The 26,904-nt window shown below is 38.6% G+C and overlaps 1 protein-coding gene across 2 annotated transcripts in view; it reads right to left on the bottom strand.

Annotated features, from left to right (window-relative positions):
* Positions 1 to 26,904, bottom strand: part of SEC63 (SEC63 homolog, protein translocation regulator) — a 66,751-nt gene that overhangs the window by 26,143 nt on the left and 13,704 nt on the right. Inside the window, exons 3-12 of one of the 2 annotated variants that reach the window (XM_079779869.1) lie at positions 23,042 to 23,156; positions 20,318 to 20,430; positions 15,144 to 15,205; positions 14,507 to 14,565; positions 9,003 to 9,053; positions 7,790 to 7,898; positions 3,588 to 3,682; positions 3,356 to 3,488; positions 1,565 to 1,657; positions 618 to 772 (exon numbers count right to left, since the gene is read on the bottom strand). In XM_079779869.1, the coding sequence (XP_079635995.1) occupies positions 618 to 772; positions 1,565 to 1,657; positions 3,356 to 3,488; positions 3,588 to 3,682; positions 7,790 to 7,898; positions 9,003 to 9,053; positions 14,507 to 14,565; positions 15,144 to 15,205; positions 20,318 to 20,430; positions 23,042 to 23,156 (985 nt within the window). Of the gene's footprint in view, positions 1 to 617; positions 773 to 1,564; positions 1,658 to 3,355; positions 3,489 to 3,587; positions 3,683 to 7,789; positions 7,899 to 9,002; positions 9,054 to 14,506; positions 14,566 to 15,143; positions 15,206 to 20,317; positions 20,431 to 23,041; positions 23,157 to 26,904 lie in introns of those variants that run through there. The other variant, XM_079779870.1, reaches the window with a different exon arrangement.

The raw sequence follows: 26,904 nt of genomic DNA, 5'->3' as shown, positions 1-26,904 counted from the left end.
GTTGCGGGCTCAATCCCCAGTAGGGGGCGTGCAGTAGGCAGCCAATCAATGCTTCTCTCTCATCATTGATGTCTCTATCTCTCTCTCCCTATTTCTTCCTCTCTGAAATCAATAAAGAAATATATTTAAAATATATACAAATGTATATATTTTTAAAGCATTATCTTTATTTGATCTACTGTGTTTTTTTTGGATACTTATTCTGTTCATACTAAACTAATAAACCACTGCCCAACATTTAACCCACAAATAAAATTATTGGAAAGTATACAGTGCATTTTTATTTAGTGCATTTATTTTTAGTAATGTAATATAAAGAACAACGTGTTAACTGCTAAAAATGCACCGACCCATACTAAAATCACTTACAGTAGTAAGATATTAAACAGGTGGGGGAATAAGGACACATATGTAACACCTTAATCAATAAAGAAATTTTTTTTAAAAGACATTAAACAGCTACCTGACAGAACCACTTGAGGGAGTTTTAGAATGTTTAAGATATTTTAAATCTAAGAAATTCATAGTAACAATTTCTAGAAAACTTTCATTCATGTTATCTTTAAGTGACATGACGAACTGCTTAAAACTGATGTTTTAAAGTACCAAAGAATTACCTTTTTATGATTAGAAACCCTTCTAAGATTGTCCTCTTCAATGTGAGGGAGCTGCAGAAGGGGAGACTTAAACTGCTGAAGGCCTTGCACAGCCATCTGAGAAAGCTTCATGCAGTTTTCTAGAGATGCCAAAGTTGGAGCACGAAACTCCCTTTCTTAGAAAGAATAGGAGGAAAAGAAAAGACAGAGCTGGACTTTTTACATGTTCAGGAGTATACAATTCATGACAAACACAAGATTCACGTGACTATCCCTAACCCCTCAAATTTTAGAATCATAGTGTTGATTTTCCTTTAAAAGTTATTGGATAAAATACTACACACACACACACACACACACACACACACACATATAATTGGTCAAATGTATATTATCCAGCAACAACCACTGATTTAATAAAAAAATTCTTTACATTACCTCCAAATACAGCAAATTATCAGTATCAAGAACATACTAACACCATGCCAATAACTGACATCATCCATAATAACAAATAACAACCACTACCTCCTTTTTTAAAGGCTTCTCTCTCTCCCTTCCCATTTCCGACCACAAACTCCCTCATTCTTTTTTCCCTTCATGCAAAAAAAGCAGTACATATCAGATGAATCATCATTACATCACTTAAAGAATTATTTTAAACTCATTGTTAAAATACAGAATAACCTAACTCTAACAAAATCAGAAGGATATTTTAAATCTTTGCAAACAATAAATAACAATAAAACATGAAAAAATTCAAATTAAAACATAAGTTGTGATAAACACTTTACATAGTGGAAAATATAAGGAAAAAAATAAGAAAAACCATAAATAAATGTGGGAAAGCTAATTCAATTTATAGACAGAATTACGGTAAGTACCCATAAAATCTTAAAACTATGAAGAGTAATCTGCATATGCTTGCAAGAAAAAGTACGACATAATTAACTACATCTTCTCCTCACCTTCACGGCTCCGAGCCATTATTATTAGTTGGCAGATTACATTAACCATTTCTTGAAGTAGGGCAGGGCATTTTTTCAGCATAAATTGCTGATCTGCAAAAACAATAAAAAATCTGACAAAGCATTCTATCTTTATAATTAAAACATCTTTATCACCTATAGTCCAAGACTAATACAAATTTAAGGTATTCTACGAATATTTCCCGTAACTTCAGAATTTTACAGTTGAACACAATAGTACCTACTCAATATATTATCACAATCAGTCAGAAAACCCTAACTCAGATTAGATGTTTCAAAGGCCAAATTTTAATATTATGGTATTAGGCTTTATCAATCGACTCCCTACCCAATTAATCTTTAGCTTAATCTTACTATATTTAAGAACTTTAAGAATTTTCTTCTTGTGCATTAAAGTTCCTATATGTAGAATTATGGATAAATACAAAGGCTAAGATTGAGAATAAATACAGAGAGAAAGAGGAGGAATGAGAGGGAGACGCTTTCATTTATCCTATATAATATAAGCCTAATATGCAAACAGATTGAACAGCGGAATGACTGGTCGCTATGATGTGCACTGACCACCAGGGGGCAGACACTCAACACAGGAGCTACCCCCAGCCCAGAGGCCACTACCGGCAGCAGGGGGCGGGGCCAGCAAGTGGGTGGCGCCAGGCCAGCCAAGGCGGGTGCTAGCAGGGGCCCTCCCAATCGTCCAGCCAGTCACCCTGCAGAAGAAGGTGACTGGTGGCGGCAGTGGGGGGGCAGGGCCAGCGAGCAGGCAGCGCCAGGACAGCCGGGGGGGGGGGGGGGGGGGGGGGGGGGGGGCGAGATCACCCCACCGGTCACCCCACAGATTGGCCCTAATCACCGGCCAGGCCTAGGGATCCTACCCATGCATGACTATCATGCACTGGGCCTCTAGTACTGCATATAAGAGTTAACCATTAAGATCATCCATTGGATTAATACTCAACATAAAAAACTTTAGTTCCCTACTTCTTAGGTATTTGGTAAAAATGGAGATGGTTTCATAACTGTACAAAACATTAGAAACATACTTATTATTTAAATTGCAACTCTAATAACAATGCTTAAATAGTGCTCCATCATTCCATCATAAGCAAACTATCCTTATCACCAATCACTGAGCATCAACTGGCCTTGTTTTCACAGGCATTTGATTGCATTACTGGCTTAAAAGGGTCATTCAGAAAGAACATTTATTCCCTGAGAATAACTTTCTTTTAAAACTTCAACTGAAATGATACAAGTGAAGAAGAAATGACACTCTAGTTCATGACAGCCCTGGAAATACCACTGTCTCAATCTACTGCTTTTCTTTTAAGTAGAATAGATGGCTTCAAGTACTTATGAAGCTTTAACTAGAGATTAACCATTTTTTTGGTAACTACACCTAGAGAGTGGTGGGTGGAGTATGGAGTTGAGATATTTGTTGTGAAATCGATGTTTTTCTCACCCACTCCCTGCAAAACCTTACAAAATCTTTTTTTTTAAAGTCATTAGGAATTATTACATAGTCTGCAACTGACTAAACATTTCTCATAATATTCTCTCACTTTCACATTTTAACATTTGCTATAACATCTGACTTACTTAGACCTTCAAAGTATTTATAAAGTTATTATGTAGCATATAGATTTCTTTTTGAAAAGCCCTTGAGCAATTATTTGAGCAAAAAAATAACAGTGACTAAAACAGTGCACCATGAAGTCTAGTTAAATACGCATATCACTAAAACCCTGCAGAGAACAGAATCACAAATACCTTCTTCAAGGGTCTCAGGAATTTTCATTCTAGCAAGATGACATAGTAAAAGAACTCTCGCCTTCAGGCTATATGGACATGTAAGTGGAGGTTCATTCTTCTTTAAATTAATGCTGCCAATTTCTCTGATTAGCTAGAGTAAATAAAATAATTATTCAAAAATATACATCTAAAAAAATCATTAACTTTAATATGTAAATACTTATCAAGGGATGTAGGCGATAGGACTAACCTGAGGTATTAGAATATTATCTGTTGGTCTGCTTGTGGCATCTTTATTATACTGAGGATCAAATTCAGAGGCTCCAGCCAAAACCATGATAAGACCTAAGGAAACAAAAGAAATATGAAGGTAAATACATATATTTGCTCACCTATTAATTTCCCTGCTATGATACCTCATTAATCCTAGGGTGAGGCAATTTTCCAACCACACACAATGCTTAAAAGCCATGTGAACTCCACTACTAACAAGTATTAATTTATTCCATAAAAAAGCCTCACTTTTTAAAACATGCACAATGTTACCTATAGCAAGTGAATAGAAATATAAATCAAGGGCCCCAAAGCAACTAGTTGCATTAAAATCACTTCAAATAATACCTGTTTCTATACCTAAACATGTGTTCCACAGAAATTTTCTATAGAGCATTAAATATTCCATGTGATATTAATGAGCATTATGTGAAAAAAGGGAGCTCTATGGTTAAATATGGCTGAGAAATAATGAGTTAAAAAGAGTTATAGGTTTCTTTGCTTTATGACTTCTCAGAGTCTTCAATAAACTAAAATACACTGTCATTTACAGAAACTTTTATTATAGAACTCTGGAGGGTTTGGGATAATAGTGTTCCTTGAAATACACATAATTCGCAACCTCATACAGGGTGGGGCAAAAGTAGGTTTACTGTTGTGAGTAGGTGGAACACAGAGTTTATTCTTTTATTATTATTAATTATTGTATTTCCCATACAAACAACTATAAACCTACTTTTGCCCTACCCGTATATTAGCATTATTCTTGTTAGCCTATACAAGCTCTTTCATGACTGGCACTAGAGTTATCAATCTCACCTTACAGCAGAAAACACATGGAACGTGTTCACAAAAAGCAGTACAACACAGAGGTTAAGCGTAAAACCCTAGAGTTTCCGCTTCTTAGCTAAATGACCTAGATAATAGTCTTCACCTCTATGGACCCTAGCTTCTTCACATGAGCCTGATACAAAAATAAACACAGTAATATGTGAACTATTATCCTTACTACCTCCAAATGTTTTCATGAAATTGTTCCTAAGATGGCCATATAAATGGTGCCAATGATAAAGTAACAAAAGATATATAACCAAACCCAGCAGCTAAATAATGCTTTTTAACCTTTTGCACTTGGATGTCGAGTGTGACTCGACACGGTTAGCATCGGCAGCAGCTCGTATGTCGAGCCACACTCGACACATAGTTTCACCGTGGGGGGGAGGAGGATTTTTGTCTATTTTTCCAGTATCTTTTCTTGTTTTCATTAGCATGAAAGGACAAGTAAAATGTAAATGCCGTCTCAACTGATGCCAAAAAAGAAAAAATGAAAAACCGATAACGCATGTGAAATTTATTAGGAAACTAGTACATGATCTTGTTGGAGAATTCAGAGATGGTACACTAACTTCCAGGGGTAGATTATTATCCACTAACTTAGAGCAACGTTTAGATGGAAAGCTCCATATAATCACACCTCACCCTAACAAAAAACACATATTGTGTTGTTTGTTCTAACAGAAAAATCAAAGGAGGAAGAAGAGAGACGATTTATACTTGCAAAACATGTGAATGTAAACCAGGTCTTCATGTGGGTGAATGTTTCAAAAAATATCACACCATGAAAAATTATAGAGATTAAAATTACTCTTTGAATGTATCAATAATTTGAAATATAAAAAAATCCAAATAAATAAGTTTGTATGAAAAGAAACTCCAGTTTTTTATTCTACTGCTGCGCTTTGTAAAATCTGGGGTATTTAAAAAATTAAATCCCGAGTAGAATAAAGGAATCGAGAAAAAAGCAAGCGAGTGCAAAGGGTTAACAGAACTAATTGTATAAGTCTAAATACCACGCTCAGAAATGAAACAGAAATAAGATCACTGATGCAAAAACAAATTAAAACAGATAACAACATGAAACATCGACATAAGGAAATAGTTCTATATTAATATTTCAAGCCAGCATAAGGAAGAGTGGCATGTGTGCATAAGGGAGAGTAATGTTCACTTGCTCCTCAGAAATAAAAGATCTGCTCATTCTTCAGGAATATAATCACACAGTCACATGATCCTAAGGAGTCTCTTTCTGATTATCAAGAAAGATAGTAAAATGGCAAACCCAAAATTCAGAAAAGGCCACTTAGGTTTTGAAACAAAAGAAATGCATTTTCCAGTGAGGCACAATTTAAAACTTTTATCTTCTTTTTCCTTTTTAAGGAGGGGAAGCAGGATGTCTATGATTTCTGCACAGCAGTGATTGTGAAAGACAACACTACATATTGCAGGGATAAAATTTACAATGTTAACTTTATAAGATCACAGGAAGTATTTAGGATGGTATTTCTTTTTTCTTTTTTTTTTAATATAAGAAACTAGAGGCCTGGTGCATGAAATTCATGCACTCGAGGCCAGGGGGTGGGTCCCCCTCAGCCCAGCCTGTGTCCTCTCGCAGTGCGGGAGCTCTCGGGGGATGTCCCGTGGGGAGCGGGCTAAGCCATCAGTCGGACATCCTTAGCGCTGCCGCAGAGGCGGGAGAAGCTCCCACCACTGCTGCTGCGCTCGCCAGCCATTAGCCCAGCTTCTGGCTGAGCGGAACTCCCCCTGTGGGAGTGCACTGACCACCAAAGGGCAGCTCCTGCATTGAGCATCTACCTCCTGGTGGACAGTGCACGTCACAGCAACCGGTCGTTCTGCAGTTCAGTCAATTTGCATATTAGCCTTTTATTATATAGGATTATTATATAGGACTAGAGGCCCAGTGCACAAAGTTCGTGCATGGGGGGGCGGTGTCCCTCAGCCCAGCCTGCACCCTCTTCAATCTGGGACCCCTCAGGGGATGTCCAACTGCCGGTTTAGGCCCGATCCCTGTAGGGTTGGGCCTAATCTGGCAGTCGGGCATCCCTCTCACAATGCGGGACTACTGGCTCCCAACCTCTCACCTGCCTGCCAGCCTGATCACCCCCTAACCACTCCCATGCCAGACTGATCGACGCCTAAATGTTCCCCTGCCATCCTGATTGCCCCCAACTGCCCTCCCCTGCTGCCCTGGTAACCCCCAAGTGCCCTCCCCTGCCAGCCAGGTCGCCCCCAACTGCTGTCCTCTGCCAACCCGGTCGCCCCCAACTGCCCTCCCCTGCCAGCCTGGTCACCCCTAACTGTCCTCCCCTGAAGGCCCGGTTGCCCTCAACTGCCCTCCCCTGCCAGCCCGGTTGCCCCTAACTGCCCTCCTCTGCCGGCCCGGTCACCCCCAACTGCCCTCCCCTGCCGGCCTGGTTGCCCCTAACTGCCCTCCCCTGCCAGCCTGGTTGCCCCCACCTGCCCTCCCCTGCTGGCCTGGTCACCCCTATCTGCCCTCCCCTGCCAGCCTCGTCACCCCCAACTGCCCTCCTCTGCCGGCCTGGTCACCCCCAACTGCCCTCCCCTACAGGCCTGGTTGCCCCCAACTCCCTCCCCTGCTGGCCTGGTCGCCTCTAACTGCCCTCCCCTGCAGGCCTGGTTGCCCCCAACTGCCCTCTCATGCCGGCCCAGTCACCCCTAACTGCCCTCCCCTGCCAGCCATCTTGTGTGGCCATCTTTAACCACACAGGGGTGGCCATCTTGTGTGAGGGGGTGAGGGTAAATTTGCATATCACCTCTTTATTATATAGGATTTTAAAGTAAGACTCTGAGAATGAAATATCCTGACAGTTTTCTTTCAACACACCCAAGACCTCTACTTATTTTATTACAATTAATACAGGTTTATGGCTCAGGAACAAGACTGCCTGGGTTTGATGCTGACTCTGTCACCTACTGTGCATCCTTAGGTTCAGTTTCCTCATCTATAAAATGTGCTTAGAAACAGCACACACAGGGGCATAGCAAATACTAAATGAGTTAATACATGCCTGGCACATAACAAATACTCAAAAAAATGTTAGCTGGTATTACTACAAAATTAGTCCACATGAAGCTTTAACATAAAATTTCTGAGAAAAAAATACATATATAGCAGAGTAGATGGAAATAATAGCAATAGATCAAGAAATGTGGTAAGGTGTTAACATTTTCCTCCAGCTTTAGGTACACGAACTAAATATCTATAAACGTAAAATGGAATTTCTCCAGTAGAATGTATATCAACTCCACATAAGTGACTCAGAAAATAATCTACTGTCATGGTTACTTAAATTTACTTACGTTTCATATCCATATTTCGGGTTTTATAAACAAAATATGTATAAATCTGTGTGGTGCGTATTAGAATCTGGTCTCCACTATAGCGTATTGAGCGATACCACCAAGACCCCTAAAACACAAATAAAATTAAATAAGAAATAAAGCATAAAAACTATAATAAATGCTAGTTTAATAAGGAATATGTTTGTGTTCAAATTTTCTAAATGCTCATAAACCAATAAAATTCCTCAGCTTTAGAACAAATACCCTCGATACATATTTTAAATTATTTATTTTGCAAATATTTATACTGCCTGATGACTACCTCACTACAATTATACCATTAGGACATTTAAGTTTTAGCTAGAAATTATTTGAAGACAAAATAGAAATGAACCAACCCAGTACTATAAACAATAAGCTGGTTCCTGATACGTGGCATGTCTTCAATAAATATTTAATAAATAAATGAAGAAGCAATTTTACTATTTTAATTCACATTATTCTATACAATTGGATCTCACACAAAAATCCTATGAAGAAGGCACACAGGATAATTATTAGCCTCACATAGGACTCAAGAACTATAAGAGCAAAAAGAACATCAGTCATAAAAGTAATAAACAGTAAAATCATAAACTTGATGGTATCTACATATTGAGGTACCATGTGTAGCTGTTTTAAAACTGAGATCGCTCTAAATGTCGTGCCCCTAATATTTAAAGCAAAAATGTCATAGAACAATACATATAAGCTATTTTGTAATGTGTGTATAGAAAAATACAGGCTGGGGCAAAAGTAGGTTTACAGATGTTTGTATGGAAAATAATACAATTAATAAATAATAAAACAAGAATAAATTCTGTTTCGTGTACTATAAACCTACTTTTGCCTGACACTGTATTTAAAAGGGAAATCACCAAACTTAATTAGGGATTATCTCTAACAGAGAAATGGAGGGGGATAGTGAAGGAAGACTCATTTTAAACTCTATAAATACAACTGTAGTATTATCAGTTGTGTCTAACTTTTGAATTGGGAGAAAATATACTTTAGCATACTCAAGCGATGTCACCTTTAGAAGACCTTTAAAATATAGTTGAATATAAGATTCTTAAAATTCAAGGATCAATGGATTATATTCTAAAACAAATTACAATCTAATAAGGACACTCCAAAGCATACCAACAATTCCCTTTCTAAAAATATATTCATAAAAAGAGCTAGAACTTACCACAACAACTGGAAGGATGACCATGAATGCCAATCCATATACAAGTAAAACCTAGAATTAAAGAGAAAAAAATTATGGTTTTCATCAGGCAAATTATAACAACATCCAGGAACACTTATTTTGAGGTTTACATGGAGGAGGAACTATTAAAAGCACTCCTCATGTATTATTTTGTTTAATTCTTATTTTCAAGTCCTCTGAGGAAGGTACCATCATTATTTTCCTTTTGCAGATAACCTGCGGCATATATATGTTTCATAGTTTGTCCTAGGTCACACAGCTAGTAAGTAGGTGGGAACCAGAATTGGCATTTCACCTACAGAAACTGTTCTTTGCCACTACAATAAATTACCTTTTCATTTGTCTATAGAAAACACCAGCAAAACAAAAATTATATTTCCCTTCCAGTCAAGTACTTATATATCCACAACTTGGCAAGCGGTTAATGCCTTGGAAATAAATAATAATAGAACCCTGTTTGGTTCCTTTGTCTAAATATTGAGGAATAACTTCATAATGTTCTGTTTGAAGTCTATTGGTCTCAGATTTTTCTCCTACTGCTTGATCCCTAATCTGATAGCTAACTATGTTTCTCTTCGTTAGTATTCCCAGAATTAGCCTAGGCATGATAAACACACTTACATACAGCAACTATATACCACTGAAGAAAACAAATGTTAATCAGCCATAAAATAACATTAAATAGCCATTTCAAAACAAATTACAGACTATATGGATTTTGGTTTTTATTACTTCAAAGATAGCTCCTAGATAATTATTTTCAAGAAAGCAGGGAATCATCTGTTCCTAAACAATAGGAATTCCTGACATTTTAGAGTTCGGCATCTATGTGATTGAAGTCTGATATCCTACTACCTCCTGAAGTACCATATGGAATATATACCACTAATTTAGCATATATTATAATTAATTTAGCCTGGGTAAATATGAAATGAAGGATAATTTAACATTTGAGTACAACTTGGGATAAATACAGATACCATAAAAAAAAAGAGTAGTTCCAGGACTTCAGTTAAGACAGCGGCATAGATAAAGGCAGTATTTGAATCCTCCAACTAAACTACAGAATAACCATCATTCAGAACCACCTAAAATCTAGCTGAATGGAAGACCTAAAACTAGGGATTTAAAGAAGCTACATAGAGACTGGTCGGAGGGGCAGAAACTTGGAATGGGCTAGTCCCACACCCACATGTGCTAGATAAAAATCAGGAGGAATATCTCAGCTATGGTGGTCTCCCTAAGGAGCAAGGAATCCCAGCCCCATACCAGGCCCCTCAGCCCAGGGTTCCAGTGCCAGGAGGATAAGTCCCCATAACTTGTCTGTAAAAACCAGTGGGGATTGTGGTTGAGCGATAATGAGGGCTGCTGGAGTCCCATGCAGTTCCTCTTAAAGGACCTGCACGTGGATTTATTCAGACTCACTCCCTCTGAGCTCCAGCACTGGGACAGCAGCTCAAAAGGCACCAGAGACATACAGGGAGGAACTGAATTATCTGGCATCAGAGCAAGAGCTGGAGGAGCAGAGAAAAGTGCTGGCAGAAGCCACTGTTCTTTTTCTGAGACCCCCTCCAACCTCAAAGAGCCAGCAAGTGGGTGCCATATCTGAATCTCCATCAACCTGGCTCACACTGTTCACCACACTCTGGTAATTGCCTGAGACCCCATTCCACCCAACTTGAGGGCCCACCCAAGCCTTTTCCAGTGGTTTTTCCATACAAACTGCCTTTCTTGGCACCTGTTACAGACTTTCCTAAAATCTCTCAAACAAGCAGCATCTGGTCTTAGCATGTCCCCAGCACTAGTGGCAGCCGGCCTTGGTTTGCAGCTTGGCCTCTCCTGGGCACCTCCAAACCCAGCACGAGTAGGAGCCATCTGCAGATTGCTTCGTAGCTCATGCCAGGTGGTCCCAGGCAGGCAAAGGCAATGGATGACCTTGCACCTCCTGGGAGTCCCCAGAGCCAGTGCACCTGGTGGACAGCTTCAGACCATGCCAGATTACAATCCTACCACCTTTACTAGCAAGAAACTCTTGGGGCTAACTTAGTGAGCACAATAGCTCCAATGAAGTTCTTTAGGGTTGGCTCCTGCACAGCAGCTACTCTGCTGTAGTCACAGTAGGTCCTCATAGCCAACTGGCCTGAGGGGTCAATCTCTCCCAGTGATGCCAACAGCAATTAAGGCTCAACTAAAACAGGACAGTGCACACAGCCCACATAGGGGCGCACCTAGAGTTCCCAGCTGGGGTAACTGGGGAGGATGCGCCACTGGGCCCTACAGGACACCTACTACACAAGGCCACTCTACTAAGTCCAGAGACATATCAGCTCTACCTAATACATAGAAACAAACTTAGGGAAGCAGCCAAAATGTGGAAACAAAGCAGTAGGTCCCAAATAAAAGAACAGGAGAAATTTCCAGAAAAAGAGCTAAATGAGCCCTGGCCAGTGTGGCTCAGTTGGTTGGGTTAGAGTGTCATCCTGTACACCAGAGGTGGCTGGTTCAATTCTTTGTCAGGGCACATACCTGGGTTGCACATTTGATCCCTGGTCCGGGCATGTGTTAGAGGCAACCAATCTATGTTTCTCTCTCACAACCATGTTTCTCTCTCTTCCCCTTACCCTCTTAAAAAAAAAAAAAAAATCAATAAAATTTAAAAATTTTTTAAATTAAAAGAAAAAGAATTAAATGAAATGGAAGCAAGCAAGCAAACTACCATAGAGTTCAAAACAATGGTTATAAGGATGCCCAAGGAATTTAGTGAGAACTTCAACAGCATGAAAAAGGACATAGAAATCACAAAAAGGAACCAAACAGAAATGAAGGATACGCTAACTAAAATGAAGAATAATTTACAGGGAATCAACAGTAGAGTTGATGAAGCCAAGAATCAAATCAGTGATTTGGAACATAAGGAAGCCAAAATACGCAATCAGAAGAGTAAAAGAAATCCCAAGAAAGGTAGTATAAGGAGCTTCTGAGACAACTTCAAGTGTACCAACATACGCATCATGGGGTCACTGGAAGGAGAAGAGAAGAACCAAGAAATTGAAAACCTATTTGAAAAAAATAATGACAGAAAACTTCCCTAACTTGGTGAAGGAACTAGACATACAAGTCCAGGAAGTGCAGATAGTCCCAAACAAGGTGAACCCAAAGAGACCCATACCAAGACACATCCTATATAATAAGAGAGGAATATGCTAATTATCCATTACGCCGTAAGGCGTAACGACCGACCGCGTAATGACCAGATCATAGATTTGCAGGAGGATGGGGTAGCGAACTACAAGTGGGCGGCGAAGAGCTACAGGAGGGGGCAGGGCAGCAAGGTATGAGGGGGGTCGGGGGGAGCTACAGGAGGGCAGGGCAGTGGGCAGAGAGCTACAGGAGGGCAGCAGCGAACTAATGACACACGGATTCGTGCACAGGGCTACTAGTCTTAAATAAATGCAAAAGGTTAAAGACAAAGAATCTTAAAAGCAGCAAGAGAAAAACAGTTACCTATAAGGGAGCTTCCATAAGACTTCTCAAAAGAAACTTTTGAGAAGCTTACTTCTCAAAAGAAACTTTGCAGGCCAAAAATGAATGGCAAGAAATATTCAAAGTGATAAAAAGCAAGGACCTATAACCAAAATTACTCTACCCAGCAAAGCTATCATTTAGAATCAAAGGATATAAAGAGCTTCCAAGACATGAAAAGGCTAAAAGAGCTCATCACCACCAAATCATTATTATATGAAACTAGGGGCCTGACGCATGAATTCATGTACACTGAAAGGAAATTAATTAGAAGAAATATTTTAATATCACTATTTGCCCTTTCTCTATAATAAAAATGTCAACCAAATTCATGATCGACAATGACAGATGGAAACACACGCATGCGACTGGTGCCAGCAAGACCCTTGTATGTATCGCACATGCGCAAGTCAACTTAGCCTTTTGTATATATAGAATATAGAATAAACTTGCTTAATTAGACCTGCTTTCTGATTTAGCTAAACTTCTTCCAGCCCAGTGAAGCACCCCAACTTCTCTTTCAGGTAATTGTCAGCAACATAGCAGTAAATATCAACACAAAGAAGATTATTATTGTAGATCACGTAGGGAGAACAAAGGGTAAAATATTTAACTGCAGCAGTGTTTGACTATATTATACGCAGTGAGAAAACCTGAAGTCATTTTCAAGTTCCACCATTTTTTCCTTCTTTTCAGTCGGGTCAAGTTTCTAAGCTTTCTAAATCTCTGTTTTCTGGCTAATGAAAAGAAAATAGGATTCCACTGAGTCTCCTATCTACCTACTCCAGGACTTCTGTGAGGATCAAATGAGATGAGGCCTGGAAAAACACTTCACAGACATTTGGTTAAAGTATAAAATGTTTCCACCTGGCTATAAAGCAAGTCGTGTTCCTGGGCTGAAAAAACTCCAAGGAGGCTAGTCACTAGGGAGAGGAAGCCAGATGTTGCTACGTGACATTATTACCCAGCACCCACAGCCACCGTTTCCGGGCTGGGCTGTGGGTCGCATTTTGCACCATGGGGTCTCAGCAGCGTCAACTGCAATTTGGTGGGGTGTTGCTCCAGCGTGGTGGCGGGGCCTGTATCACACTTGGTAGAAGCCAAGTGTTGCTTTGTGGGCACCAGGTCCAAGGTGCCATTTCTCTATAAATGGCCAGTGCACGTCACGACAGCTCCTGCGTTGAGCATCTGCCTCCTGGTGGTCAGTGCATGTCATAGCGACTGGTAGGAGGGACAATTAGCATATTACCCTTTTATATATATATATAGATGTTAAAGGGTCTTCTTTAAGAAGGGATAAAAAAGATTAAAAATATGAACAATAAAATGGCAATTAATGCATACCTATCAACAACTGAATATAAAAACCAAAATAAACGAACAAGCAGAACAGAAACAGACTCATAGATGCAGAGAATATTTTGACGGCTGCCAGATAGGAAGGGGTTGAAGGGATGGGTGAAAAAGGTGAAGGAATTAAGAAGTACAAATTGGTTGTTACAGAACAGTGATGGGGATGTAAAGTACAGCATAGGGAATATAGTCAATAGTATCCTAATAACTCTGCCTGGTGTCAGATAGGTATGAGATTTACCGGGATGAGGTCTAAGTTATATGTCTAATCACTGGGTGTACACCTGAAACTAGTATAATATCGTATGTCAACTGAATTGTAAAATAAAAAATGATTAATGGTAAATAAAATTTAAAAAGCAGTAGTTCCCCAAACCAAGGGTGTGACCTGATCTGAAACTGCCTCCAAAAGAAAATCAAAACTTTGTTTTAAGACTACAGTTAGAAGACACTACTCCAAACCAGCAACCTAACCATGGGAAAGAATTTTCTCCATCACGTAAAAAGTTTCACAATACACAGTTAAATTTAAAATAGCATACCAGTATTTTCATTGTAATAGCTCTCTTTACGTCAAACATATTATAATGTGATTTAAATAGACTCACCAAAATTGAATTTTTCTGGTCAACTATCCAAGCTGGCAGGGCTATTCCAAAGCTTGTGGCTAAAATAGAAAGAACATTTCTGTATTTCCAGAATTTATATCCCAAAATTCTGACTCTCATCCCCGCTACCCCCCTTCCAAAAAAAAACAGAAAAATCATCTTATTATATGTGTTCTCATTACACAAATTACTGGAAATAGTCTATATCTGAAACTAAATCTTTCCAGAAGGAAAAAAAAATTTCAAAGTACATGAATTTCTTCTTTAAAAAAATTTAAATCCTTTTATATTTCCTTAGTTTATGTAAACACTGTGAATATGTGAGAAAATATTTAAAGTCAGAAAAGAAAATATTTTTGTCATTCAATTTTTATGAACTACTAACTGGAAATATGAATGACAGTGCCTACTCTTCTCATCAAATCAATCTAAGTTTATCTTCCAAACTATTCTCTAGAAAGAAAAATAAAGTTAAAAATTAATTAAAGGAAACTCATTTTACATATCTGTTTAACTCCCTGTGGATGTAATTTTACTACTCGTAAACTAAGATAATCAAAATATTCTTTTCTATCTAATTAATATTTTACTAATATATACCATATCCCCAGTATTTTTTAATAATTATTTACCCCACCTTGAGGTCCATCTGGATTTCCAAACTCTTCCCAATTTTTCCGGGACTCTTCATCAGTTAAACTAGCATCAAAAGAACAAAGTTTAATAGTTAGAAAGCCCCACCTGAAAAAAGTGCTCATATATACTATAGAGCGCCTGGGAAGGCACATGAGCATTTCTTTAATTATTGTCAGCTGAATCCAGTGGCGTTGGCAGAGCCACGTCCTGGAAACATGCTCTGCCAAAAGGCAGGAGTGTTGTCAGCTTGACCTTCAGCCCAGGTGCCAGTGGGTGGGTTTTGTTATTTAAATCCAGCCAAGCACCAGGAATGAATAAGACGTGGGCCCACCCAAGAATGCACATGATCTCCTTTGTCTTGACCTTTAGTAAAAGTTCCTGTTTTTTTGCTGTATAAAATAAACACCGCTGTATTGACTTGGGGTCTCTGTCCCTTTCCCTGTCAGAGGACAGTGGTCCCTCGTGGCCCCAGCTTTTTCCTTCTATCTCTGTGTCTGTCTTTCTTTCACTTTCTCAATCCCCAGCAGACCCTACTCAGGAACCGGACCACTCTCTAGCCACGTTGGACGCGGAAAAGAGAAATATCCACATATACAAATTCCATTAACCAACCAACTCATTTCTTAAAGATATTAATTTCAGAGAATCAAGGAAAGCCTCTTTGAAATCAGAAAAACAGGAAAGCACGAAATTCTGGATTAACAGAAAATGTCAACTATTGAGCCTTGATACAAATTCCTGGTTGCCCCATGGGTCTTCAAGTTTAGCTACTTTAAGCCAGGAAGTGAAATTTTAAAAGCGAACACATTTTCTGTGAGATGGCAGGGAGGATTATAGGTGCTTTTTTCTTATATGCTCATACACTTCCAAAATTTCTTCAATGAGCATGCTTATACTTCAATAATAATATAACCTATTTTCTAAATATAAAATTCATAATAATCCCTCCAAAACTGGTACCATATTCTCAACAAAAAAAAAAGAAAAACACCTATAAAACTCGATTGCTGTGAAAAAGGTCATTTGCACTGTGCTGAGATCACAATTTTTTTCCTAAACCAGGCAATATGAAGTGACAGAGTGAATATATTTTTTAACACCTAAATATAAATATTACCTATGACCTGGGCAATAGCTAAAGGCAAAGAGTGAGAGTGGTTTTATTCCAGGTCCCAGCATAGATGGTAAGAAAACATTAAAATAAAATTTTATTTCCTTCAAACACTTCACAATGTTGTTAAGGGGACAAGGCAGAAATACATCCAAAATAATAATAATAATAATAATAATAATAATAATAATAGTAATAATAATATAAATAATAATAATTATTATTATTAATAATAATTATTATTATTACTAATTATTATTATTATTACTTATAATAAAATAAGAAAGGCTTTCTTGTGGATTAGTTGGCAAAAGATTATGTTTATGTCCAAATCCAATTTTGGTCATATTTCTATTTCCCAGAATATATGTACTTAAGATACAATGTAGGTTCTATTCAACCAAGTTCCAAGTTGAAAGAGAGAATGCAGAAGTACCTTTATAAAATGGCAAAATTTTTCAACAATTTGAAAATATTTTAAAACTTATCAATTTGATAATTTATAAAAATAAGTATCCTGACATCTCTAGCATATTACTGTTATTAGATAGGATATATATATATATATATATATATATATATATATATATATATACACACACACACACACACACAGTTTACTAGTATCTATACTAATAAAAGGGTAATATGCTAATTAGACTGGATAGAGCGGACATCTTCCAGACATCCTTCCAGACAAAGCCACAGTGGCAGGGGCCAAGGCAGAGGCGGTTAGGAGCTATCAGGCTGCCAGGGGAGAGCAGTTAGGGGCGATCAGGCTGGCAGGGGAGCAGTTAGGGGCATTAGGCAGGCAGTCAGGCAGAGGCAGTTAGGGGTGGTCAGGTCAGCAGGGGAGCAGTTAGGGGCGATCAGGCAGGCAGGCAGAGGTGCTTAGGAGCGATCAGGCAGGCAGGCAGAGGTGGTTAGGAGCGATCAGGCAGGCAGGCAGAGAAGTTAGGGACAATCAGGCAGGCAGGCAGAGGTGGTTAGGGGTGATCAGGCAGGCAGGCAGAGGGGTTAGGAGCGATCAAGCCGGCAGGCAGAATGGTTACGGGTGATTAGGCAGGCAGGCAGGCAGGTGAGCAGTTAGGAGCCAGCGGTCCCGGATTGCGAGAGGGATGTCCGACTGCCAGTTTAGGCCCAATCCCACAAGGATTCCTGCAGGATCGGGCCTAAACCAGCAGTCGGACATCCCCTGAGAGGTCCTGGATTGGAGAGGGTGCAGACTGGGCTGAGGGACCCCCACCCCGTGCACAAATTTTGGGCAGTGGGCCTCTACACACACACACACACACAAACACACACACACACATTTACACTAAAAAGAGTAAGATGCAAATTGCCTGTACCTTCATGACGCCCACCAGCCAATCAGGAGTGAGTATACAAATTAACCCAACAAAGATGGCAGGTTAACTTGCATACGCAGTCTCTGAGCAGCCAGGGTCAGGGCAGGACAACATAAGTGTTCCGCAACGCCCCAGCTGCTCCGGGCCTCTGGGCAGTGTGGGAAGGCAGAAAGGCAGCTCCAGGCCAGAGCAAAAAGGCAGCTCCAGCCAGAACAAAGGTGGTGTCAGCAGCCAGGGTAAGGACCATTCTTGCACAAATCTTCGTGCACTGGGCCTCTAGTGTGTGTGTGTGTGTGTGTGTGTGTGTGTGTGTGTGTGTGTGTGTGTGTAATTCTGTATACAATTGCAAGGATCCCAGATTATAAACCTGATCTAGAGAATGCTTTCACTAAATTATATATTTGTGAATCTGAGTTGGCTATGTAAAGCTAAGTTACATACTCATGCGTACAAACACATGAAAACATATTTTTAAAAATTGAAATAGCTTGAAGGTTACATCTCTGCTGCCCACTTGTTAGAAAGTAGCTTGATCCTAGATTTTATACCTGAAAGTCAAACCCCAACTGTATCCAGAAGAAAGAACCAGAAAATTGAATAGTTGATCTAACTCCTCAAAAATAACCAGACCTCCTTTTTTCCTCTAAGTTAAAAATCTGATATGAAGAAATAGGAATGACCCAGCTAGTTTATTATAATGGGCAGAAAAGGAAGAGAAAATATCCTGAATAACCAAAGCAAATTCTAAAAAGCTTTATAGGTCAAAGCTTATAACTTTTGCATTCCAAAAGCTGTTTGAGTTATACTTAGGCTGCTAGAGTTACACATAAGATGGGAGCTTCAATTAAATGATTCAGAACTTATATTTAGTAAAATGTACAATTTTATCAAATCTAGTTATACTTGTACAAGTCACAGATCTCAAAGTCTGGGTCCCATAATCATTTACTTCTCAATTTGTGTGATATAGACCATCAACTAAGACATCTTACATATCAAACATTCTATATCTCAATCATGTAACTGATTTAAAATGAAAGGCCACACTTTATTCTTCTGTACTTTTTAGAATAGCGATACATCATAAAGAGTCAGATTTCCAGTAACCTCAGAACAAACTTGTAAATTTGAACATGTTACAATACCTGAAAAGTAGGACAGAAAAAAATAACTGCACTAAAATTAAAACTACCAATTAAGTAATATTGTCTATCTGATTTCCTCTGAAATCTTCAGTTCTTCTTAAATTACCTGAAAACAGCAACTAAAGCACTGCAATACTTGCACAATTAAGAGTAAATTCTTGGAGACACAATCAAAAAAAGGGAAAAAGAAGACACCATTAGAAAGACAGTAACTTGAAGGCATCAGCTGTGCAGAAAAGAAAAAAGTGGTATGGACTTCAGATGCTCCTGAATTACAAAATCATATTCATATAGATAACAAGCAATCCACAGGAAAGGGGGAAGAGGAGACACAGTCACTGTATTTTTATTAAGAATACTAGAGGCCCAGTGCATGAAATACGTGCACAGGGTGTATGTGTCCCTCAGCCCAACCTGCACCTCTCCAATCTGGGACCCCTCGAGGGATGTCCGACTGCTGGCTCCCAACTGCTCACCTGCCTGCCTTCCTGATTGCCCCTAACCGCTTCTGCCTGCCAGCCTGATCACCCCCTAACTGCTCCCCTGCCAGCCTGTTTGCCCCTAACTGCTCCCCCTGCAGGCCTGGGTACCCCCCAACTGCCCTTCCCTGCAGGCCCGGTCGCCCCCAACTTCCCTCCTCTGCTGGCCTGGTCACCCCTAACTGCCCTCCCCTGCAGGCTTGATTGCCCTCAACTGCCCTCCCTTGCAGGCCTGGTCCCTCCCAATTGCCCTACCCTGCTGGCCTGATCGCCCACAACTGCCCTCCCTTACAGGCCTGGTCGCTCCCAATTGTCCTCCCCTGCTGGCTATCTTGTGGCAGCCATGTTGTATCCACATGGGGGCAGCCATCATGTGTGTTGGAGTGATGGTCAATTTGCATACTATTCTTGTATTAGATAGGATATTAAGATAGTATTTCCCCAACTTTTGTCAGTTTGTTATTATATCTAAGTATCCTATTATTTACTTATATTTTTTAAATTAACTCACAAATTTATCATTAAATCCTCCAAAAACAAACATCTTGTTTGTATTTTACTCTTTAACTCAACATAAGAGCTATGTAGAGATATACCTATCACAAGTCCTAAAGAATCAAGCTAACCTTTACCTCTTGTAATAGTAATGCTCAAGAAATAACTACTTCTAATTGTATATACTCTATCCTGTTTCCCCAAAATTAAACTGGTCTTGTAAAGAATTTAAATGAGACAAGCTACATTGCCAAAACAAGAGAAATAGATCTTGCCTAATAAAAAAAAATTAGAAATGAAAACAGTAATAAGTATATCCTCTTCTAATTAGGATGCTTAGAAAAAGTTCAATTAACACATCACTACTTAATCTAACCAACTTCATATGGCAAATGCACTACTCTAAGTTACTTAAATTAAGGTTTTAGTTAGATGACCATTTTAGCTATGCCAGGCAGTTCTATAAATGACAGACTCTGCATATGAGGTCAACATTTAATAAAAGTGTATGACAACTATTTTATTTACTATTTTATTCAAATAGAAAACTATCTTTACCACTCTTAAAAATATGTAATGAGTCCTATGATACTTACGCTGCATAAGCTTTTGCTATCCTCATGAACATAACTTCATCACCCCCTTTATCTGGATGATATTTAAGTGACAGCAAACGATATTGTTTCTTAATTTCTGTTACTGTTGCCCCCTAAAAGGAAAAGGTTTATTTTAGTAAAAATAAGCACAATGCTGTAAGAACAAAACCCCTCCCATTTTTAACTTAAAATATACAATACTTTCAATATTTTCAGAAAGAGAAAATGAATCTTTATTCTATATATTTTGTGCCTTAAATTCCACCCCATGTACTATTTAAATAAAAATATACTTATTTTGTCCGATATATTTATTTTATTAAGCACCTACTATGGGTCATGCAGTACACTAGGCACTGATGATATGAGAATGAAACCATGAACAGCACAGGTTTGAACTGCACAAGTCCATTTATTTATACATGGATTTTTTTGGTATTCGCAGATTTCGCATCGTGGAATCAATTAACCGCAGACTGAAAATACTGTGATGTGAAGGACTAGAGAGTCAAAAGCTATACTAGAATTTTTTACCAGGCAAGAGCAGCACCTCAACCCCCTGCTGTCAAGGGTCAACTGTAATGATGTATTTAAATAAAATAAAAGGATAGTCACATTTAAATATCAAAGAATTGCCCTGACTGGTTTGGCTCAGTGGATAGAGCGTCGGTCGGCCTGCAGACTGAAGGGTCCCAGATTCGATTCCAGTCAAGGGCATGTACCTTGGTTGCAGGCACATTCCCAGTAGGGGGTGTGCAGGAGGCAGCTGATCAATGTTTCTCTCTCATTGATGTTTCTAACTCTATCCCTCTCCCTTCCTCTCTGTAAAAAATCAATAAAATATATTTAAAAATAAATAAATATCAAAGAATGATCACGGTAAATTAAGTCTGGCTGAAACAAACCTCCAATTAAAGCTTAACTTACTTTCTAAGAAATAATCTAAAGAATATTTAGTTTCATCTGCTTGTCAATATTTTAAAATTAAGTAAATACTTAATAAGCTTACTTTAGTTGTTTCCTATTAGACTCCCTTTCTATTAATAAGTTTTTCATGACTTTCATGGCATCAAATTGCCCCCAAACCTTTTAATTTTTAAAACTTCTTGATGACCATGATCATCACAATGAAAGAAAAACAAATTAGAGGAATACTTTGCTTCTAACAAAGCAGAAAATCAGAAGATAAACACATTCCTTACTTTGTATTATATGAATCTCGGGGTCAAGTCATCTACTGAGCAGAGACTAGAAATAAAAGAATTGGTTTGGGGGAAACATGGAAAGAGCAATAGATTTAGCTTGACTACTAAGAAGTTATGGGGCCCTGGCTGGTTTTGGCTCAGTGGATGGAGCGTGGCCTGCGGACAGAAGGGTCTCAGGTTCGATTCTGGTCAGGGGCACATGCCTGGGTTGCAGGCTTGATCCCCAGTAGGGAGCATTCGGGAGGCACTGATCAGTGATTCTCTCTCATCATTGATGTTTCTATCTCTCTCCCTTCCTCTCTGAAATCAATAAAAATATATTTTAAAAAAAGAAGTTATGGGATTCCGGACAAGATACAAATTTTCCAGGTCTCATTTTCACCATCAGGAAAAAAGACTAGCTGACCTCTAGCATTGATTTCAGTTCTAACTTTCCACTGATATACCTAAAAGACTAATTTTCTGTTGGGACCCAATAATCAAGTTCAATTAATCAAACAAGGGAGCACCCAACGGGTCACCCAAGGTTAATGTGAATTTCTATGACAACGATACCAGTTCTTTAAAATATATAAAGAGTTAACACTCTATCTTAGTGTCAACTAACACAGGGACATAAGATTTTAATCATCCAACTAACATATATAAATCTCCTGGTTTTAACTTTGCATTAAACCCATCTTATACATGTTTTTTAAAAATATACCCACTCATTAACTTTCCATTTGATATTCAAATAGTCTTACATTTTAGTAATTATAAATCAATTCTTGATAAGATGGCAATCATCTGTAGCTTAAAAAACATATGTACATTAGAATAATAAATAATGGATTAGATAGCTCATTTTAATAAAAATTTTAACCTGACCAGTTTTATTTTTTAGCACAGTCCAATTTCTTTTAGGACTTACAGTGTTTTCATGGGATCATTAAACTAATGTGCATTATATAAAAACTAGAGGCCCGGTGCACAAAATTCGTGCATGGAGGGGGGTGTCCCTCAGTGCACCCTCTCCAATCTGCTGGCTCCCAACTGCTTGCCTGCCTGCCTTCCTGATTGCCCCTAACCGCTTCTGCCTACCAGCCTGATCACCCCCTAACCACTCCCCTGCCAGCCTGATTGATGCCTAACTGCTCCCCTGCCAGCCCAATTGCCCCTAACTGCCCTCCCCTGCCGGCCTGATCCCCCCTAACTACCCTCCCCTGCCAGCCTGGTCCCCCCCAACTGCCTTCCCCTGCAGACCTGGTTCCCCTCCCCAACTGCTCTCCCCTGCAGGCGTGGGTTCCCCCCAACTGCCCTTCCCTGCAGTCCCGGTCACCCCAACTTCCCTCCTCTGCTGGCCTGGTCACCACTAACTGCCCTCCCCTGCCGGCTTGATCACCCCAACTGCCCTCCCTTGCAGGCCTGGTCCCTCCCAACTGCCCTCCCCTGCTGGCCATCTTGTGGCAGCCATCTTGTGTGTTGAAGTGACGGTCAATTTTCATATTACTCTTTTATTAGATAGGATACTACTTACAGGATCCAAATTTAATACTTCATAAGGATTGTATTCCTGATATTCTCGGTCAGTTTTGGAAACTTTGTACGCAAGGAATAAGAATAATGCCCATCCTGCAAGCAGAATTATTTTCCTGTTTAGAAAAAAGATAAGTGAAGTATAAATAAATACACCTATATGATTTTTCTTTAAGAGTCATTATGGCAAGATCAAGGCATAAAACAATCTGAAGTGGTCTCATATCACTATGCCACTGACTCAAATTCTAAACTCCTGTTATAGCAAGAACAGTGTCTTTTTCACCTTTGAATTCTCTAGAATATTGTATAATGCCTGGCATTTCATATTCTCAATTACTACTTGCAGAACTGTAGCAATTCTGCAATTCAACTTATTAGTTTATTGGACTATTACATTCAATCAAAATATATTAATATTCAAGAATTCAGTAAACCATTTAATGTACAAGAGAATTGTTTTGACCTTGCAATAACACTTTTAGAAAGGCAAACTACAGAAAATAATGGGTCAATTGTGCAAAGATGAATAATTAGCCATGTTTATAATGGTAAAACTCTGGAAACAATTTAAGTGTCCTTTTATAGAAAACTAATTAAATAAACAAAAATAGAACTACACAATGGAACATTTTTTAGCCAATAAAGATATAAAAAAGATGTACATACTAGTTTTTAAAAAGATATAAAATAACATTTAATTTGGGAAAAACTAATTTATTCTCTCCAATATGTTCTGTTTAGTGAAAATATTTTAAAGATTATTACCAGTGTTGGAGAGACTAAAGAAAAAAGGAACTCTCACACACTCTATACTCTGAAGGAATATCTGGCAATAAGGTATCAAAAGACCTAAAGAAATACATACCCTTTTAACTATCCATCTACTTTACTTCAAGAAACTTGAAAGGAAATAAACTAGAATTAAATGTATAAAGTATAAAAGGGTGGCTACAGATATAAATAACAGCAGAGAACATATATGCACATAAATTGCCTATCAACAGAGTACTAGACAAATAAATTAACAGTATATCCATACAGTGAAACAATACCTGGCCACTAAAAATTTGTGCACTTTAAGATTATCTACCTTGTGTTATTAAATTAAAAAAACCAACAACACAAAGCTGTATGTACATGTAATATAATCCTATTTTTGTAAATAAGTTTATTGCAAATAAAAATATAGAAAGGTAAATCATCTTAATAGTGGTTGTCTTTAAGTGATGAAATTGAAAGATTTATGAAATATCACAATGTTACACTGAATAGAAATTTTTAAACCAAAACAAAAAGAATCATAGGAGGCTTAATCAAAAAAAATTGGGGTGGCCTGTCTTCAAAGAGAGAGAAAATGTTCCATCTCTCTTGTTAGAAACCTAGCTTTGGAATGAGACTCTAGAATCTAGTTCCAACCCACCGGCTTACCTCTAGCACGCTGATTTTTCAAACTAAGTCCCCTAAGCTTGTCCCACCATCATGCTTTTGCGCTCTTGGATCTTTCTACCTAGAATTCCCATTTCACATCTCTGCCTATCCAAACTCTATTTCATTCTTCAAAGCTCAGCTCAGGTTATTCACCCTCCAAGAAGCAATCCTTGTCAATAGGGAGACTGTAATTACTGTCACAAAAACGTAGAAACCGTGACTTTCCTTCCTCCTCTGACTTCATGCAAGTTCCCTGAGCCCTGGATATGATCGTAATTCAGATTTAACTAACTTCAGAATAACTTAAACAGTTAGCACTGAGATGCAAATTTATTTCCACCTGGTCAAAATAATGCTCTACACCAGGCGTCCTCAAACTACGGCCCGCGGGCCACATGCGGGTGTTTTTGCTGTTTTTTTACTTCAAAATAAGATATGTGCAGTGTGCCTAGGAATTTGTTCATAGTTTTTTTTAAACTACAGTCCGGCCCTCCAACGGTCTGAGGGACAATGAACTGGCCCCCTGTTTAAAAAGTTTGAGGACCCCTGCTCTACACCTTATTAAGAGCATAATAAACACTGCAAGTTGCTTTGCACACTATCTACAGGCCAAAAGAAGAAAAAGGAGCCCTATTGGGGTGCTCCCACTTTTACCTGGCTATCTAGGGAGAGGTACTTATAAACATAGACTCTGGAACAAAACTACCAACTAAGGCCAAATCCCAGCTTCACCACTTACTCACCAAGAGATCTTAACAAGTTGCTTAGACTTTTATATCTCAGTTTCCAACTTTTAGGGTAGGTGTGAGAATCAACTGAGTTTAGGTATGTAAAGCACCTAGAAAGTGCTTCTGATATCCTAAATAATCAATTCATACTAGCTATTGGCTGTTATTAGTAACTCCACCCAAATCTCAGCTCAGACCACATTATTCAGGGACACTTCTCTGTGTAGAGCCAGAGATATGAGCCCTTCCTCTGCTCCTTCATGGAATCCCCCTTACTAAACTCTATTTTCATTACTTGTTTACTTGGCAGCATCCCCCAAGACTGTAAGTCGTTGAAACATGTCTACTTGTTAATGACAGTATATTGGCACCTAGCATAATACCTGACATATACATAGTAGGTGCACAATAACTACTTATTGAATTGAAATAAAAATAATTTAAAATAGTAATTTTTAACTCAACTCCAAAGTTTGCTAATTACCCCAATATCCAAAAGAACACATGAAAATATACTTTATTCCCACACAAATAACTCCACATTTTCTTTACCAACTCTCCCAATAGGCTAACAAAGGTCAGAAAACAAAGATAAAGGTGAAATTGAAAGCAAGATTTAAAAGCAAACAATGGCAGAAGGAAAAGGAAACAAAACACCTAGGATATGTTATGTCCCCTGTTAGATGCTTTACTTGTAGCATCTGGCTCTATAAGCCAAAGGGAGGAGAGCAGAGGCTGATGAAAAAAATTACCACAACCAATAAAACCACGGTCTAATTTCCCGAGAGCCAAAGCAAAGGTGGAAACAATAAATTGCATCGTGATCTGTGACCAATTTTTTTTTAGAAACATGTTTGGTTCCTCTAAAAAGATAAGCATTTTCACTATATATAGAGTCAGTAATTAGTTAACTTGTGAAGTCCTGTATTTTTCTTAAGCACACTTTAAAAATTATTTTGGAAGCAACTTTCAAAAACTAAAGTATTACACAATGACTGCTTAATTTTGAAAGAATACTTCAGGGTTAAGTAGCAAAAAAGGTTTTGATATTTCTAACCTTATCTAAATTGCTACCAGTATCAATGTAACCCTTCCTTACTTGAATATCCTTTAATCTGTACTTCCAGTTAAGTAAATCAGTTTATTAATCACTGAAGAGAACTTCAGAGTTAGTCTACTGGTTTTTTCTTTCTTGAAAACTAAGGTTCAAATACCTACAAAGTGTTGACCAAAGTCCAGAAAAGAAGAGATTGGTAGGTCAAAAATATGTGCCTTTTAGTTTCACATCATTGAAGAACTCAACACCAAAGCCAAGATTTCCCTCCCTCTACAAAGGAACTAAACCAGGCAAACTCTTTAAAAAATATATTTAAACCTCCTGAAGTTACACAAGTAAAAACTATCATCATCATTTTAAATAAGATTAAAACCTGGCCAGCATGGCTCAGTGGGTGGGCGTAGACCTAAGAACCAGGAGGTCAAGGTTCAATTCCCAGTCAGGGCACATGCCCAGTTTGCAGGCTCCATCCCCAGTGTGAGGGGTGCAGGAGGCAACTGATCAATGATCCTCTCTCATCATTGATGTTTCTCTCTCTCTCTCCCCCCCCCTCCCCTCTCCCTTCCTCTATGAAATCAATAAAAACATATTTATTTTAAAAGAAATAACTGATTCGACTTTTACTTATTTCCTCTTAGGTATTCCCCT

This window comes from Cnephaeus nilssonii (genome assembly GCF_951640355.1).
Source record: "Cnephaeus nilssonii genome assembly, chromosome: 9".
NCBI classification, from domain to species: Eukaryota; Metazoa; Chordata; class Mammalia; order Chiroptera; family Vespertilionidae; genus Cnephaeus; species Cnephaeus nilssonii.
This window is presented reverse-complemented; position numbering and strand designations above follow the sequence as displayed.